Here is a 15,433-nt window from a genome sequence, read left to right on the forward strand (position 1 = left end):
ATTCCACGTGTGAGTGAAATCATAAGGTATTTGTCTTAATGTGTAGCCAAAGTCGAGAATCACTGCTTCCAGCCCGACCATTGGTCCCACTTAGTTCCGTAGCCTGCAGGACATCAGTTGCTACAACCCTATCACAGAGCCTTCTCAGATGACTCCTATTAAATAGCCAGCCTTTCCTCCCGCTCTGGGAGTCCTGTCCTCCACTCCCTCCTAGATTTTTTACCATAGTATGTATCGCTGGCTGATACTTCACATAGTTTCTCATTTATCTGTTCATTGTCTGTTCTCTGTTTTGCATATCTCTGCTTCTAGAAGATAAACAACAAAGACTAATGAGAGTAGGTGTCAGAAAATAGTGTGGAATGAATGAATGCATAAATCTACTCTTATTTCAAATGACAGGGCTTCAGTTAGTTAAAAATGGCTTCTGTGTCTTCTCTGCTGGTCTTCTCTTCTCTAGATAAAACCTTTATACCTACAGCCAGTCTTCAAAGACGTTGACAAATAAACTTCACTGTTATGAATACATTGTCTTTCTTTCACTAAATTAGGAAATAATTGAGTACTTCCCGTGTACTACCCATACCTGTACACACAATTTGCAGATTAGACACCGTGCTAGGGTCTGGGAATTGTGGTGAAAAGAGAACCAAAGTCATTCTGTGGGAGTGAGACAGAGACAATAATCAACAACAGAAGTCATTTCAGATAACAAATACTATAAAGAAAATGCACAATGTTTGTTGGCTGTGGCACATTAAATAGGGATTAATTTTACTCTGAGACCTGAAGGACAAGAATAAGGCAGCCACTGAAGAAGCATTCCAGGAGGAAGGCACAGCAAGTACAGAGACTCTGAGTGAGGGTGAGGCGGGGAGGGGGTGCCGGGCATGTTTCAAAAGGGCTCTCAGTCAGAGCCTCAGAGAAGGACAAGGAGAAAAACCACTGACACCTCCTTTGATAGACACTTCACCTGCATTCACATGGTCTAAGATCAGATTAGTTCGGGGTAGCCATATCACTCTCTTGAAGCCTTTTCCTCCTGAATTAAATCTTCCCTGTCCAATATTTGTTAACATGGTAGTTGGAACTTAAGTATGGAAGAGTGATTTGGATGAACATAGGTTGAATTTCTTTTCCTGAACCCTTAGCCATAACAACTTCAATCAGTCAATCAAAACACTTGTCAGCAGAGTGGAGGAAGTTGCTGGTTTTCCAACCACTGCAATGCTGGGTCCTTATTCCAATTGGCCCCTTGTCTTCCATGCCTAATGGAAAAAAATTTGCATGGGGCCAGAACTGGAACTTGGTGGGCTGCTGCTATCTGGGGCCAGCACATCTTGGTTTTCATTCGAAGTAGCTCAGTAAAGATAGCTGTTTCTTGTATCTTGGGACCCTGTGTTTCCATTGGGGGGCTCACAGGACAAGCAGCTTCTCCCAAACCAGACAGTAATATATGTTGACAGTTCAGTTCTCACCTCTTGGCCTCAATTTCTCCATATTATAATGTAGGGTTTGGGTCTGGAAGTTTTGAGATCCTTTTGAAACTTCATTAAAGAAGAAAATTTCATTACTACTCTATTAAAAACAAAACTTTTATAAAAGTTGGGTATTTATCCTTTCTGATGGAGACGTAATAATCCGTTGTATATATGGACCGTATCTTCTTTATCCATTCATCTCTTGAAGGGCATCTTGGCTCTTTCCACAGTTTGGTGACCGTGGCCATTGCTGCTATGAACATTGGGGTGCATAGGGCCTTTCTTTTCACTACATCTGTATCTTTGGGGTAAATACCCAATAGTGCAATTGCAGGGTTATAGGGTAGCTCTAGTTTTAATTTCTTAAGCAATCTCCACACTGTTTTCCAAAGTAGCTGCACCAACTTGAATTCCCACCAAGAGTGTAAGAGGGTTCTCCTTTCTCCACATCCTCTCCAACACTTGTTGTTTCCTGTCTTGTTGATTTTGGCCATTCTAATTGGTGAAAGGTGGTATCTCAATGTGGTTTTGATTTGAATCTCCCTGATGGTTAATAACGATAAACATTTTTTCATGTGTCTGATGGCCATTTGTATGTCTTCTTTGGAGAAGTGTCTGTTCATGTCTTCTGCCCATTTTTTGAGTGAAATAAGTCAAGCAGAAAAAAATCAATTATCATATGGTTTTACTTACTTGTAGAGCATAAGGAATAACATGGAAGACATTAGGAGAAGGAAAGGAAAAGTGAATTAGGCGAAATTGGAGGGGAAGACAAACCATGAGGGACTGTGGACTCTGAGAAACAAACTGAGGGTTTTGGAGGGGGGTGTGGGGAGATGGGTGATCCTGGTAGTGGGTATTAAGGAGGGCATATATTACATGGAACACTGGATGTGGTGTATAAACAGTGAAACTTGGAACACTGAAAAAATAAAATAAAACTAAAAAAGTAAACCTTTTTCTTATAGCTTCTTAATAACCTGCAGATTTTGTGCTTTCATTATTGGGGACACTTGCTTCCAAATTAATAAAAACGGATGAATGGATAAGGAAGTATATGTGGTCCATATACACTATGGAGTATTATGCCTCAATCAGAAATGATGAATACCCAACTTTTGTAGCAACATGGACGGGACTGGAAGAGATTATGCTGAGTGAAATAAGTCAAGCAGAGAGAGTCAATTATCATATGGTTTCACTTATTTGTGGAGCATAACAAATAGCATGGAGGACAAGGGGAGATGGAGAGGAGAAGGGACTTGAGGGAAATTGGAAGGGGAGGTGAACCATGAGAGACTTTGGACTCTGAAAAACAATCTGAGGGTTTTGAAGGGGCGGGGGGTGGGAGGTTGGGGGAACCAGGTGGTGGGTATTGGAGAGGGCATGGATTGCATGGAGCACTGGGTGTGGTGCAAAAACAATGAATACTGTTACGCTGAAAAGAAATAAAAAATTAAAAATTTAAAAAAAAATGCTGAGTTTACGCTGGAGGGCAGGGTTTATAGGACCAACTCAGATGCTGAAATTGACAAGAACACAGATTTGAGCTATGATGTTGGGCACCAAAAGAAATAGGATTCAGGGCAGTGAAAGGAACCCCTGGGCATATTGATTGGCTGCTGTCTTTGCAATGGATTTCCCAGAATCAGAGATCTGTTTATTCAGGTCAACTTTGTGAGAATAATCTTCAAGCCATGACCTCTCCCTTGGACAGGCCGCCTATACACAGCAGCTTCTACATGGACAGGGACAGGGTTCTGGAGACGGGGTGGCCCTTGTATTCACGCAGACCCTGGTCCAAGTTACTGTCGTTCATTCATCCAATGCCATCTTTCCTTCATCTGACAAATGTGAGTGATACATTGTAATTGAATTGATCAGTGGATCACACAGACAAGGGCTCTGCCTCATGGAGCTTACACTCTAGCTGGGGAAGAAATCAACAAAATACACTTCCGAGCACAACTGAAGTAAGTGATCTGAAGGAAAGTCACACGCACTCTGATGGGGAATAACTGTGCAGTTTCAGGGTAGTTAATTCCCCTCTCTGAGCCTCCTCCACTTAATGGAGGAGTTAACTAGTATAACATGTAAACTGACAGTTACAGACATTGGCATACAAGGGGTACACAATAAATGTGTATTACAGCTGCTCAGTTAAAGTTACCTTCCTGAAGATAAATGAGGGAAAAGATTTTCTTTCCAGTGTCTCAGAGTTTCCTTTAATTCTGTGTGTGTGTGTGTGTGTGTGTGTGTGTGTGTGTGTCCGTGCATATGTGTCTTTCAGTTCCAAGGAGGGTTTTGGGTCAGTGGAGAAGGTCGTGCTGCTCACGTTTCTGTCAGCGGTTATCCTGATGGCCATCTTGGGGAACCTGCTGGTGATGGTGGCTGTGTGCAGGGACAGGCAGCTCAGGTGAGTAGCAGGAGGACACCTCAGGAGGAAATCAGGGTAGAGTTCTAGGCTAGGCTCTCCCTGGACAGTTGGGATTTGACCTATGAATACCATTACAATTATAATTATGAAAGGGAAATGATATTGTGAAATAGAGCAGGAAATAGATGACACATAATTCCCCATGACTAACATAACCAGTGTAAGCGCTTATGATAATTTCTGTCCCATCTTTTTTCCTGTGTTCAACTTAGGGTTTTGGCAGGGGGTTGGTAATAGGTGTGAGATACACACACACACACACACACACACACACATATATATTAGATATGAGGTGTATATATACACCTCATATCTAATCTAACCTCCCTGGTTTATCAGTGGTTCAGAAAAGAGGTGGCTGCGCAGTGACTAATCTTAAACCTGTGTCTTTTGCTCTTTCCACTTCATGAGTCTCAACCCAACTGCAATTAAAATCACTTGAAGACCTTTTGAAAATTGCTAATGTGTAGTATAAGTATGTCCCATGTAGTATTTGGAACATACTTATATTAAGTAGTTATTCATTATTATTTGAAATTGAAATTTGACTAGGAGTCCTCTATTTTATCTGAAACCCTTGGGTGAGCTTTGCGCAGTGGCAGTATCGTAGCCAATGAGGTTTATCCGAGGCGCGATTATTGCTAATTGAAACCCTTGGGTGTTGGTGCATGGGTGGGCTAATCACCCAAAGTCTCTGAACTAAGTGATCTGGGGAGAGACGTGGACATTGATATTTATAAAAATTCACCAGGTGATTCTAGGCTTCAGTCTGGATCGAGAGCCTCCAGGCCATAAAGGGACATAAAAGATGTGGTCCTGCCTGACCTGTGGCCTTCCTTTCTAAGCAAGGCATGCACGAATCCAGGGATGATGCCAAGAAAGTGTAAAAGCACGATTCTGACCAGTGTCACAAACGCAAGGCACACAGTAGTCAGGCTCAGAGTGGAATACAGTGGAATTTGACAGTTTGTGAGGAAGGCCCTTTGGGAGGGTCCCCTGAGAATAACCAAGCCATGGCCTAAAGGGAAGGGCAGGTGGGGAGAGAGGACAGTCTTCTCCTCCTTAGGCCCTCAGGAAGGGTTCCATGCATGGGGGAGCTCAAATCAAGCCTGTGTGGCCTCAGGGAAGAAGATGGAGGGATTTGGGTGCAAGAGGGCAAGAGGGTCTGGAAAAGTCGGGTGGTTGGACCGTGCATGCCATGTGACAGGAAGGAAAGGGAATCTAACAGAATGCATTGCACAGTTGACTTTTTCCCCCTTTGTCTCGCTCCCTTCTTTGTTTCCCTCTCCTTTTTTTTCCCCCTCTGTGCTCCTTTCTCCCCTCTTTTCCTTTGTCCCTCCCCCTGCTTTTACTCACAGGAAGATAAAAACCAATTATTTCATTGTCTCTCTCGCCTTCGTGGATCTGCTGGTTTCGGTGCTGGTGATGCCCTTCGGTGCCATTGAGCTGGTTCAAGACATCTGGATTTATGGGGAGATGTTTTGCCTCGTCCGGACATCTCTAGATGTCCTGCTCACGACGGCATCAATTTTTCACCTGTGCTGCATTTCTCTGGATCGGTAAGGGCAGAGCAATGGGCACAGCAGAGCTCCATGCTGGGGGCAAGGACCTGATGGCTATTGGCCCACACCTTTCTTTCTTCCCTAGTTCATTAGAAGGGATGAATCTCAGAGAGATAAATCTGGATACTCATGGGTTCCCCCACCCTCCAGTCTCTACAGAGGGCTCCATTTCAGTCAGGCCCTTTCTCAGGTCCTGCAGACACAGAGATTTGAAAGTCTTAGAACCTGCCTTCAGGGAAGCTCGCAATCTAGACAGTGACAGGTGGCTAATGTGTGGAAGTCAGACCCATCCTAGAGCTCTACATTTTATACTGATGGTGTGATCAAAACTCGGAGGGAGTAAGAATCAATACACCAGCCCTGTAGGTAGCAGGGCTGGTTCAGAAGGATAGTCTCATGTTTAAACATTACCTCCTCCCCCAAAACGTGTCTGTATTATGATTTTATGTGCATGCAACTTGGGGAGTCTTTCCAGAAAGTTAATTATAAAATCTCGAATATTTGCTTGTTTGGGGGATGAGGGGCTAGCATGCAGATTTTGTTCTTTTTCTTCACATTTGACTTCAGGAGGCCTAATGATTTCCATCTTTGCCTTATTTGTTTGAGATATACATTTGTCAGTTGTATTAGTTCCTGCATGTTTGTATTCAGTAGTAAAAGCAGAATGCAATTTAAAACTCAGATGATTCTAGGATCATAGGCCACCACCATGGTATCTGTATCTTAGGAGTATCTCCCAAAAGAAGGTGTGGTGTGCGAGTCACATGTTATCAGAATGAGCAGGAACAAACTTTTCCTGTCTCTGGAAGAGTCCAAGAAACCCAGTTTTTCTTCCAGTCTAGGGATAGGTCGCTGTATCTTTAATTGGGTGATAGGAAAAGCAGTTGACTAAAATTAGAGATTATGATGTATCCAAAATATGTGTCTTTAAACACGAAAATCAGAGTCTGTCCAGGGAATTACTCACTCTGGGGAAGGTCCTGAGGGCCTGAAAGCAGCTGCAGGAACACCGGATTCATCTCCTATCCCATGGGACACGTGCTTATTGATTGGAAGGGGAGTGTAATGGCCAGCTCTGATTAAATTATGTGAGTTCTTTCTCTCTCTTGATCTACCAAGAACACATAGTTGAATGTGCTGAAGTTAAACGCGCATATGATGAAACTCTCTAGCCGTGGACAGTGACGTTGGTAAATCTGGCTGCTGGCTGGCAGCCAGACCCATAGCCTCTCATGGTTTGAAATTTGTGTTTATCAGCTTATTTACAACAATCTGACTTCAGTCCATGAAAGACTTGAGGACAGTCACTCTCTACGTGGAAATCAGCATGAAAAGAAATGAAATGCCCAGGAGTAGAAAATGCATGGAAATCTTACAGGCTAGCCTGCATGTGATCATTGCCAAAATGAGTGCCAAGACGGGAAGTGTTACAGGAACTTGGAGAAGGCGAAGCTGGGGGGATCGTGGCACCAGGAAGTAACCTTCAGTTTGGGGCAAAAGCAAGGGGAAGAAAAGGAGCTGAATAGGGAGTGAAGAATTGGGGGCGTGCGTGAAGAATCATCTCCCCGATACGGAAAATTTACTCTGAGCAGTCCTGAGGGAAGGACTGAAGGTTCCCTAGGGAGATTTGGCTTCAGAGTTCCAGATTAACTGTCAGGAGTACGAGGGAGCTGTCATGAAGCAGGATGGGCTGGTCGTTAAGAACCATCTGCTGTAGGACTGAAGAGATACGGGTTCAAATCCCCGCTCTGCCAATGTTCAGCTCTAAGAATGGTGGTGAGTTATTAAGCTTTTCTGAGTCTCAGTTTTCTCATCTCTAAAAATGGGGGCAATAGCATCTATTTTACAGAATTGCAGTTAGGATTAAGTGAGATAGTCCCCCGAAGGCATAGCACCGGCCTGGCTAGGCACCGTCGACAATGCTAGTGGATATTAATTTCAGTTTCCTGCAACTGTCTGTGTACCTCATGATCCTTCTTATGGAACTTGGACCTCTTCAGGGAATAGCTTCTCCAGCAGATGCATCATCCAGGAATCAGTTGGTTGTTCTTAATGTGGTCTTTCCTTATCACCTGCATTTAAATAGTAAGACCTACTGATTTTCCTTCCTAAACAGATCCAACTCTGTTTCTCCCCATCTTTATTATCCTAGTGCAAACTAATGTCATCTCTTGCATAAGCCACCTCTGCAACCTCCTAATTGTTCTCCCCACATCTACTTTATCCTCCTCCAATCTGCTCATACCTTGTAAGAGCTCATTGCCAGAGTCAACCATGCAACTCTGATCTTGTTGCTTCTTTGCCTGAAACCCTTCAATGGCTGTCATCAGACTGAGGATCAAGACCAGACTCCTTGGCCTGTAGGGTTTTGTGCCATCTGTCTCCTTCTCTGTCCCGAGCCTCACTTGATGCCCTTCACCGGTCTCACTCTCTGGGCTGCAAGCTGTCTTGGCCCCCTTTCTCTCTCCAGTGCTCTGTGCTCAGCCATCCCAGGACCTTAGCTCCACCCTCTGCCTGGAAAGCTCCTTTGTCCCCTCCTTTCCTGCCTGTTTTTCAGATTTTAGCTCAATCCTTTCCTCCTTCCAGAAGCTGTCTCTGACCCCATCAAACCAGTTCTGCTTTGTAAAATTTAGTGCAATTGTGATATAAATCGATTCTCTAATTTTTTTGCATGTATACTTTTTTATTGAAGTATAATTAATGTGCCATGTTATAGTACTTTCAGGTATACACACAGTGCTTCAACAATTCTGTGTATTATTTAAAGCTCACCGTGATAAGTGTAGTGACCATCTGTCATGTTATTACATGTTATTACAATCTTATTGACTATATTCCCTGTGCCGTACTTTTCATCTCTGTGATTTATTCATTTTGTAACTGGAAGTTTGTACCCCTTATTCTTCTTTGTCTGTTTCACCCATCTCTGCCCCCCACTTCCCCTCTGGCAACTCCCTATTTGTTCTCTGTATTTAAGAGTCTTAGGGGTTTTTGCTTTTTTGTTTTGTTTTGTTTTCTTTTCTTTTCTTTCTTATATCCCACTCATATGTGGAATATCTTCCCTGAGGGGAAAAAGTGCAAGGATATGAATAAGGACATGGTCCTACCCTCATGGAACTTTTCTTTTTTCCCCTTGTAATGGGGAAATTAACAATTGACTAGTAATTACATAAATACTGATTTAGGTATTTGGAAAACACTGTTTAACAAATAGAGTATTCAGTACACTCTCTTTTTGAGGAGATACTCTTAAAAATCCTCTTTTTGTGCCACCATCGGTTCCAGTTCCTTCTCTGATAGTGGACATCAAAACCTCCAGTGCCATAAATAAGATGGAGTCAGATGGTTTCATTTGGTTCGTTTTCCTCAAGGAGCCTGGGAAATTTGCCAATTGTCTTTAGCATCTCTTGTCCCTAAACCAATATTCTCATTGTGCTGGAAGGTCCACCCTGAACATGACAACACGACACCTTAGTCTGGAAGAGTACGCTTTTATTTATCATCTAACTTATGTTTGTTTGTTTTTTTAATTTATTTATTTGACGGACAGAGATCACAAGTAGGTAGAGAGGCAGGCAGAGAGAGAGAGGCTCCCCGCAGAGAAGAGAGCCTGACGTGGGGCTCGATCCCAGGACTCTGGGATCATGATCTGAGCTGAAGGCAGAGGCTTTAACCCACTGAGCCGCCCAGGTGCCCTAACTTCTGTTTTTCTGTGTCCCTCCCAGCCGACAGTTAGTCTGGGCTGGACTGGGCTGAGCCAGAGCACAGAGTGAGTGTGTTAGTGAGATGTGACTCCTGGCAAAATGTTTTGTCTTCCTCTCTGGAACTACCCTGAGTCTGTGGAGACAACTGATCTAGGGTAGTGCTTCCCAGGCAAAAATGCTGACTGTGATTCTTAATTCTACTGGGATGGCAGACCTTTGGATTAAAGCAAGATGTAGGACTCCATTAATATTATAAAATGTTTTTTTCCCAACTGCAGTGCTCCATCCACTGTGTTTCCTGGTGCTTTGAGAATTGAATCCTATTAATGAAAGTTTATTGCCTTGTTAAAAATCATTTCTGAAGCATAATTAAACTACATGCGTCATATAGTATGGGTCATGGGAGACCAGAAAGCTGCATTAAAAGTATTATAGTACAGTTGATTATTTTTAATCTGAGGTTCTGTGGTGAATGAAAACCAAGTATTTGTCATAGAGTACTGGTTCTAATCCAGCCACTAAAAACCATGGGAAATAGTTATGTGTATTGACCTGGAAAGAGACCACTGGTGTATTATTTGGAAGAAACAAAAAACAACAAGTGTCAGATTTCAATGTTCAGAGTAATTCCACTTCTGTAAAATAAATATAGAGATGTTTATATCTAGGTGTACGTTAGTAAGTGTGAGACAGGTAGAGACAGAAAGAGAGAGAGATTGATTATGAATGAAATTGCACGAAACCAATAACAAGAGTTATATGGGCAGGGGGCGGGGGGGGCAAGTTGGGAGTGGTACTGGCCAGACTGGATAATCAGTTAGATTATCCAACTGATAATGGGTCGGGAGACATCACTCTTACTAACTTCTAAAATACAAGTTTTAAACTTCAGTTTTCCCTTTGCTAGATGTTGACACTTCTTGAATGTAGGAGTATCCATAATAGCCTTTGACTGAAAGTGCTCCTTGGACCAGCACAATCTCAAGTCACTGAGAACATTCTGACATTAGGCTAAGAGTTCCCTCTGAGGGCTGAGCAAGGCAGAGAGCACAGACATCTTCTGGCCAACGTGTCCCCTCTGCTTTCCCACAGGAGGCCCTGGATTCACCCCCCGGTGGGAGCCCTCACCATCTCCTAGAGGGTCAGCACCCTCTACTTCCCTCTGACCCTCCCATCCATCTTCCTTGGTCCCGCCCCAGGTCATGACCTTTCTCCTGACCCCCTGCAGCAGCCTCTTTTCTAATCATCACAGTTTTAAACAAGCACGACAGTAATACCTGGGCATTGTAAAAAAAAAAAAAAAAAAAAATGCCATCAGTTTACAAGTAAGAACATAAAAAAGGTCTCCATTTTCCCTCTGCACTTCCACAGCTGAAAACCCCAGAGGTAACCACCATAACTAGTAGCTCCCTTCTGTAACTAGTCATTTTATATGCAAGAAGCAGACTTCAGTGAATATATTTTTAGTTTACTCAAACGGATTTATATTTTAAATAAATCTTTGAAAAGGGCTTTCCCTGTATATATCCCAATGAATTTTCTGAACGTAGCGTTTTGACCGAAATTGCTTCTCAAATGATATATTAGTAAGATCTTTTCAGCAGCATATGACAGAAAATAAATTGATTGGTTCGGTTAGCTAAAAAGTCTGGCGTCAGACATGGCTCTCAGTAGGGTTTGAACAATGCCACCTAGACTCGCTCTCTCCGTCTGTCTCTGTCACCCTTTCCTGCTTGTGTCTGCCTTTTCTTCTTTCTTCTGTCTCTTCCTTCTCATTCTGTCTGTCTCCCTCTCCTTCTCTGTACATTTCTCTGTGTTCTTGTCTTTCTGTCTGTTCTCTCTGTCCCTATGCTGTGTTCTTATTGGATTCAGTCTTCGACTGGGGTTAGAAAAATGAGTCTTAAACCATCCTTAGCCCATGAATCTGCAAGAGCAGAAACCTAAATGCTCTTTCTCATGGAAGAACTTTGGCAGCCTTTGCTTGAGTCACGCTTGTCTTGACTAATCACCATGGTGGGACCATACACCTGGTTGCTGGGCAGAAGTGAGGCAACGTGGCTGTCAGGTTTACCTAAAGTGTAGGGCATGGGAGAACAGCAGTTCCCTCCAGAAGAAGGATGTGGGCAGACCAGAGTAGCAGACATCAGCTTCTATTAAGCTGGTTGAGGGACATGCAGATATCTTTATGGAGCCTCCACAATATGACAAAGGTTTGCTATTCCCACCTCTTCTTGTTTTAGGCCAAACATCCCTAGATCCTTCCACTAGCTTCATAGGCCAAACTTTTTAGACTTTTAACCATTTTGATCCCCTTTCCCTTATCAGTGCTGTACTTTGTCCTGTATTTGGCATCAAATGCGACCTCCCTTTAAAATGTCTCACTTCACCCAGTATACTGTTCCCTATAGCATTGCAAGATCTCCTCGTTGATACCAAATTGCCACCCTTTCCCTTGGCAGCCCAAGAACTTGATGAGTTTTATCTGCAAAAACTCTTCCAACCATTTCTTAGTCACAGGTTTTCTTTTAAAACAGGTTTACTTGTTAAACATATGATTCTGACTCAAAGATTGCGTATTTCATCCTGTGCTAGAGAGAAACATGTCCACACGTCTTCAGGCTCTCCTGGTAGCACCGCTCAGTTTTATAACATATACGTGAAAAGTGGCTGTCATTGTGAACTTGTGTCACACAGTGACATTTGTTTTCCCAGTGAGATTGAAATGTGCTCTGTCAGGAAAGCGTATTATGTTTCCCCTTCTCACATATTCTCTGAGGCCTGGTTCATGCTTTGTACATAATAGTAATATTTGTTGAGTGAATCTCATGCTAGAGGATATGAACTCTTAGTTTTATATTCATTTCATCAAATATGCTTTGAGCACTTGCTAATTGCTAGGAGCTGAGCAGAGCAGTGCAGTGGAGAATAGCCAGAAAAAGCTCTGAATCACAGAGCTTTTAGTTTGGAGAGGAATACTGGTAGTTAATAGGGAATTATGGTAAAATGGTGGCCCTAGAAATCAAGGAGAACTTGGCCTCCAGAGCAGGGAAGCTCTGGGAGGAAGTAATGGTGAGGCTGGGATCTGTGGAATATGCACATGTCAGTAGGTAAAGGGAAGAAGAGGAGGCATGGGGAAAGAAGGTTCCAGAAAACAGCATGTGCAAAGTCCCAGAGGTTTCTCAGTGACATCTTATCAACTCTAGGCTAAATTCTTACCTTGTCTTTTAGTGCTTTTCCCAACATGTCCTCAGTCTATTTTTCCTACCTCAGCTCCCACCCACGAGTGATCCATTATCATATCCTGAGTATATGCTTCCTCATAGCCCCATGTTGCTGCCTGTGTCTTGCATTCCTTTTCTTTCCTGATGAACTCTTACCTTTCACTATTCAGGCAAAATATGTCACCTTCTCTACCAACTGGCCAGGCTTCATTCCCAAAGATTTGTTGTTTCTTCCTCTGAGTGCCCACAGAATGTTAAATATCAATTATCATTTATCTTAATCATTGGTTTAGGTTCTTCTCAGCCTAGACTAGAAGCTCCTTGAGAGTCATTCTCCAATTCACCTGTCCTGTGCTCTTCTGATCAGTCCCCAGTAGCTGCTCCAGGCACATTTAGCTGATGCTCTGAGATGTGACTTGTGGTTGCTTGGGCAGACTTCAATGTCATTTTTCTGCCCTTCTAGAATGTGCAATGTAGCAAATAGTTAAGGACGAGGCCTGGGATGTTAGACAGCCTGGATTCAATCCTGGCTTGAGCAGTTATCAGTTGTCTAATCTTGAGAAGTTACCTAAATTTTCTAGGTTTTATCTACTCAGCTGTAACATTGTACTAATAATAGTACCTTCTCTTTGGAGTTTATGAAGAATGAATAGCGGAATGCATGCAGAGAACATAAATCAGTACATGGTACGTAGTAGTAAGGATTCAGTAAATGTTAGCCACACTGTCATTCCATTATTGTTTTCTTTTTCAAATGCAAATTTCTACTGGTTGGTGTGGGTGCCTTCCCAGACACTGGTAGCTGCCTTTTCCTTTGTGTTGAATGACTGAGAGTCCTTCAAGGTTTGCCCCTCAGCCAGCCAGCACTGGGCCTCTCCCCCTTTCCTTTGGAGAGCTCGCCCATTCAATGGCCTCACCAGCACCTCTACTGTCATCTCTCCTGCAGTTGTGTCCCATGCTGGACTCTGGGGTCCCATCTCTGCCTGTCTCTTCAGCATCTTGCCTTAAGCTTCTGTCTTCTTCATTCCAATGTGCCCAAAGTGGAAATTTCCATCATAAACTAATACCCTTTTCTACTTTGTACATCAAAGGTGCATCTATTAGTCATCTTTTAGTCATTTAAATGCAATTCTTTGAAATCATCTTTGACTTACCTACCATGACCACTGGATGCCAAATCGTAGATGTATTTTCATAAATATCTTTCCAATCCATCTTCTTCCTCCTCACTCCTTTCCCCCCTCCCATTGCTTGGTTGTTGCAGTAGGTTTTTAGTTATTATTCCTGTATATTATCTTATTTGTCAGGAGTATCTTTAAGTTATTTAAATATATTTCATTTTTTTCCGTGGGTCCTCAGCTCAAAAAGCTTATAGGGTGCTACATAATCTCCTTCCTCTTCCTAAATAGGCTTGCTTTGATATCAACTTGCCCATTTTTTTACCAGCATTACCAGAGAATGGCCTTTTGTGGAAATGGGTTTAAGTCCCAGTTTTACTGTATCCTGGCTGTATGATATTAGTTGAGTGGATTGAACTCTCTGGGGCTCAGTTTCCTCATATTGAAAATGTGGATGAGGGGTGCCTGGGTGGCTCTTGATTTTGGCCCAGGTCATGATCTCAGGGTCATGATATCGAGCCCGCAGCAGGCTCTGTGCTGAACATGAAGCCTGCTTAAGACTTTCTCTCCCTCTGCCTCTCCCCCCCACTCAGAGTGGCTATAAGAATTAGATACAATATAAAATACACCTCTGGCTGCATAGTGTGCCCTCAGTGAGTGTGTGGCACCTCTGGTAGGAATAGTAGTCATTGTAGCAGAGAGAAGAAACAGACAATTATGGTACAGCTGGAGAGCAGCTGTGTTGCAGGCATAGACAAAGAACTATGAAAACCCAGACCGGAGATGGGGAACCAATTACAGATCTCTAAAAGAAAGAATTCTCTCCTGTTGTTTTTTTTTTGGGGGGGTGCAGAAAGAACTTTCTAGGTGATAGGACTCTTGAGCTGAGTCTGGAAGGGTGGATGGGGCAGTCATCCAGTGCCTGGTGCCAGACTCTCCTAAATTCAATCCACACATGTCCTAAACTTAGGATACCTTGGAAACCTTCATGTGTGTTCAGTAAGCCCTGCCAGGATGTTTTCAGATGACAGTTTTGGCAGATTATTCCTTTTTCTTTAGTCTATAATAGCTCAAGAAGACCCCCTCCTAGACAGATGATACTCCCCTTCTTGCAAGTTTTCTGATCTCAAAGGCACAGAAGAATATTTAACAGAGAGGAGAACAGTAAACATTAGATCTACAAATTGCACAGGGGGTTATGGCTCCTGCAGAGGCCCAGTCTGATGCCCTTCAGGTCTCTGATGGAAAGGCTTCTCTCCCTGTCTCACCACCCACACAGTTTTTTCTTCCTGGAACGCAAGTTCTCACTCTGCTCTTGGGTACATCCTCAGCTCCCCTTTATGTCCTTGGCTCCTGATGAATATCCCTGCTGGGGTCTTTCTTCATTGATCCTCTAGGTGACTGACCACTTGCCAAGCTCCTTGGGGGAACATAAGGAAAGCCCTTTAGTTTTTGTTTTTGGTTTTGGGTTTTTTTTTGAAGCTTCTGCTGCTTCTCCATCTCTTTCAAAGGGGAACCAGAGCAACTGGAATATTACAAAACCAGTTACTACAACCAGAAAGATAAATCTCTTTATCCAGAACTCTGCCACAAAATGTTTGGCTAGATCCCCCTACTGGAGGGAGCACTGCTATCCAGCCACACTTAACTGAACCCCACAATTAAACCAGACTATATATTACTTGTTCACTTGTTGTGTTTATCTATATAACATCTGCCCCCAAATGTAATGGCCTGAACAACAATGTATTATTATTAGATCTCACAATTCTGTGCACCAGGAATTTGGGCTTGGCTAAAGTCTCTTGGTGGTCTTTAGCTGGAGACTGGACTAGCCTAGGAGGGTCCAAGGCAATTTATCACATGTATAGCACTTTGGTGAGGTCATCTGGAAAGCTGGGCCCCTCTCC

The 15,433-nt window shown here is 43.1% G+C and overlaps 1 protein-coding gene across 1 annotated transcript in view; it reads left to right on the forward strand.

Moving 5' to 3' along the window:
- The first annotated feature begins 3,838 nt into the window (after positions 1-3,838).
- The window catches only part of LOC111141197 (5-hydroxytryptamine receptor 4), a 48,745-nt gene continuing 37,150 nt past the window's right edge, over positions 3,839-15,433 (forward strand). The window contains exons 1-2 of the mRNA XM_022493604.1: positions 3,839-3,897; positions 5,277-5,477. Coding sequence (XP_022349312.1) covers positions 3,839-3,897; positions 5,277-5,477 — 260 coding nt within the window. The remainder of the gene's footprint in view (positions 3,898-5,276; positions 5,478-15,433) is intronic.

Source organism: Enhydra lutris, unplaced genomic scaffold, assembly GCF_002288905.1.
Source record: "Enhydra lutris kenyoni isolate GAN:26980312 unplaced genomic scaffold, ASM228890v2 scaffoldscaffold5, whole genome shotgun sequence".
Taxonomy (NCBI): domain Eukaryota; kingdom Metazoa; phylum Chordata; class Mammalia; order Carnivora; family Mustelidae; genus Enhydra; species Enhydra lutris.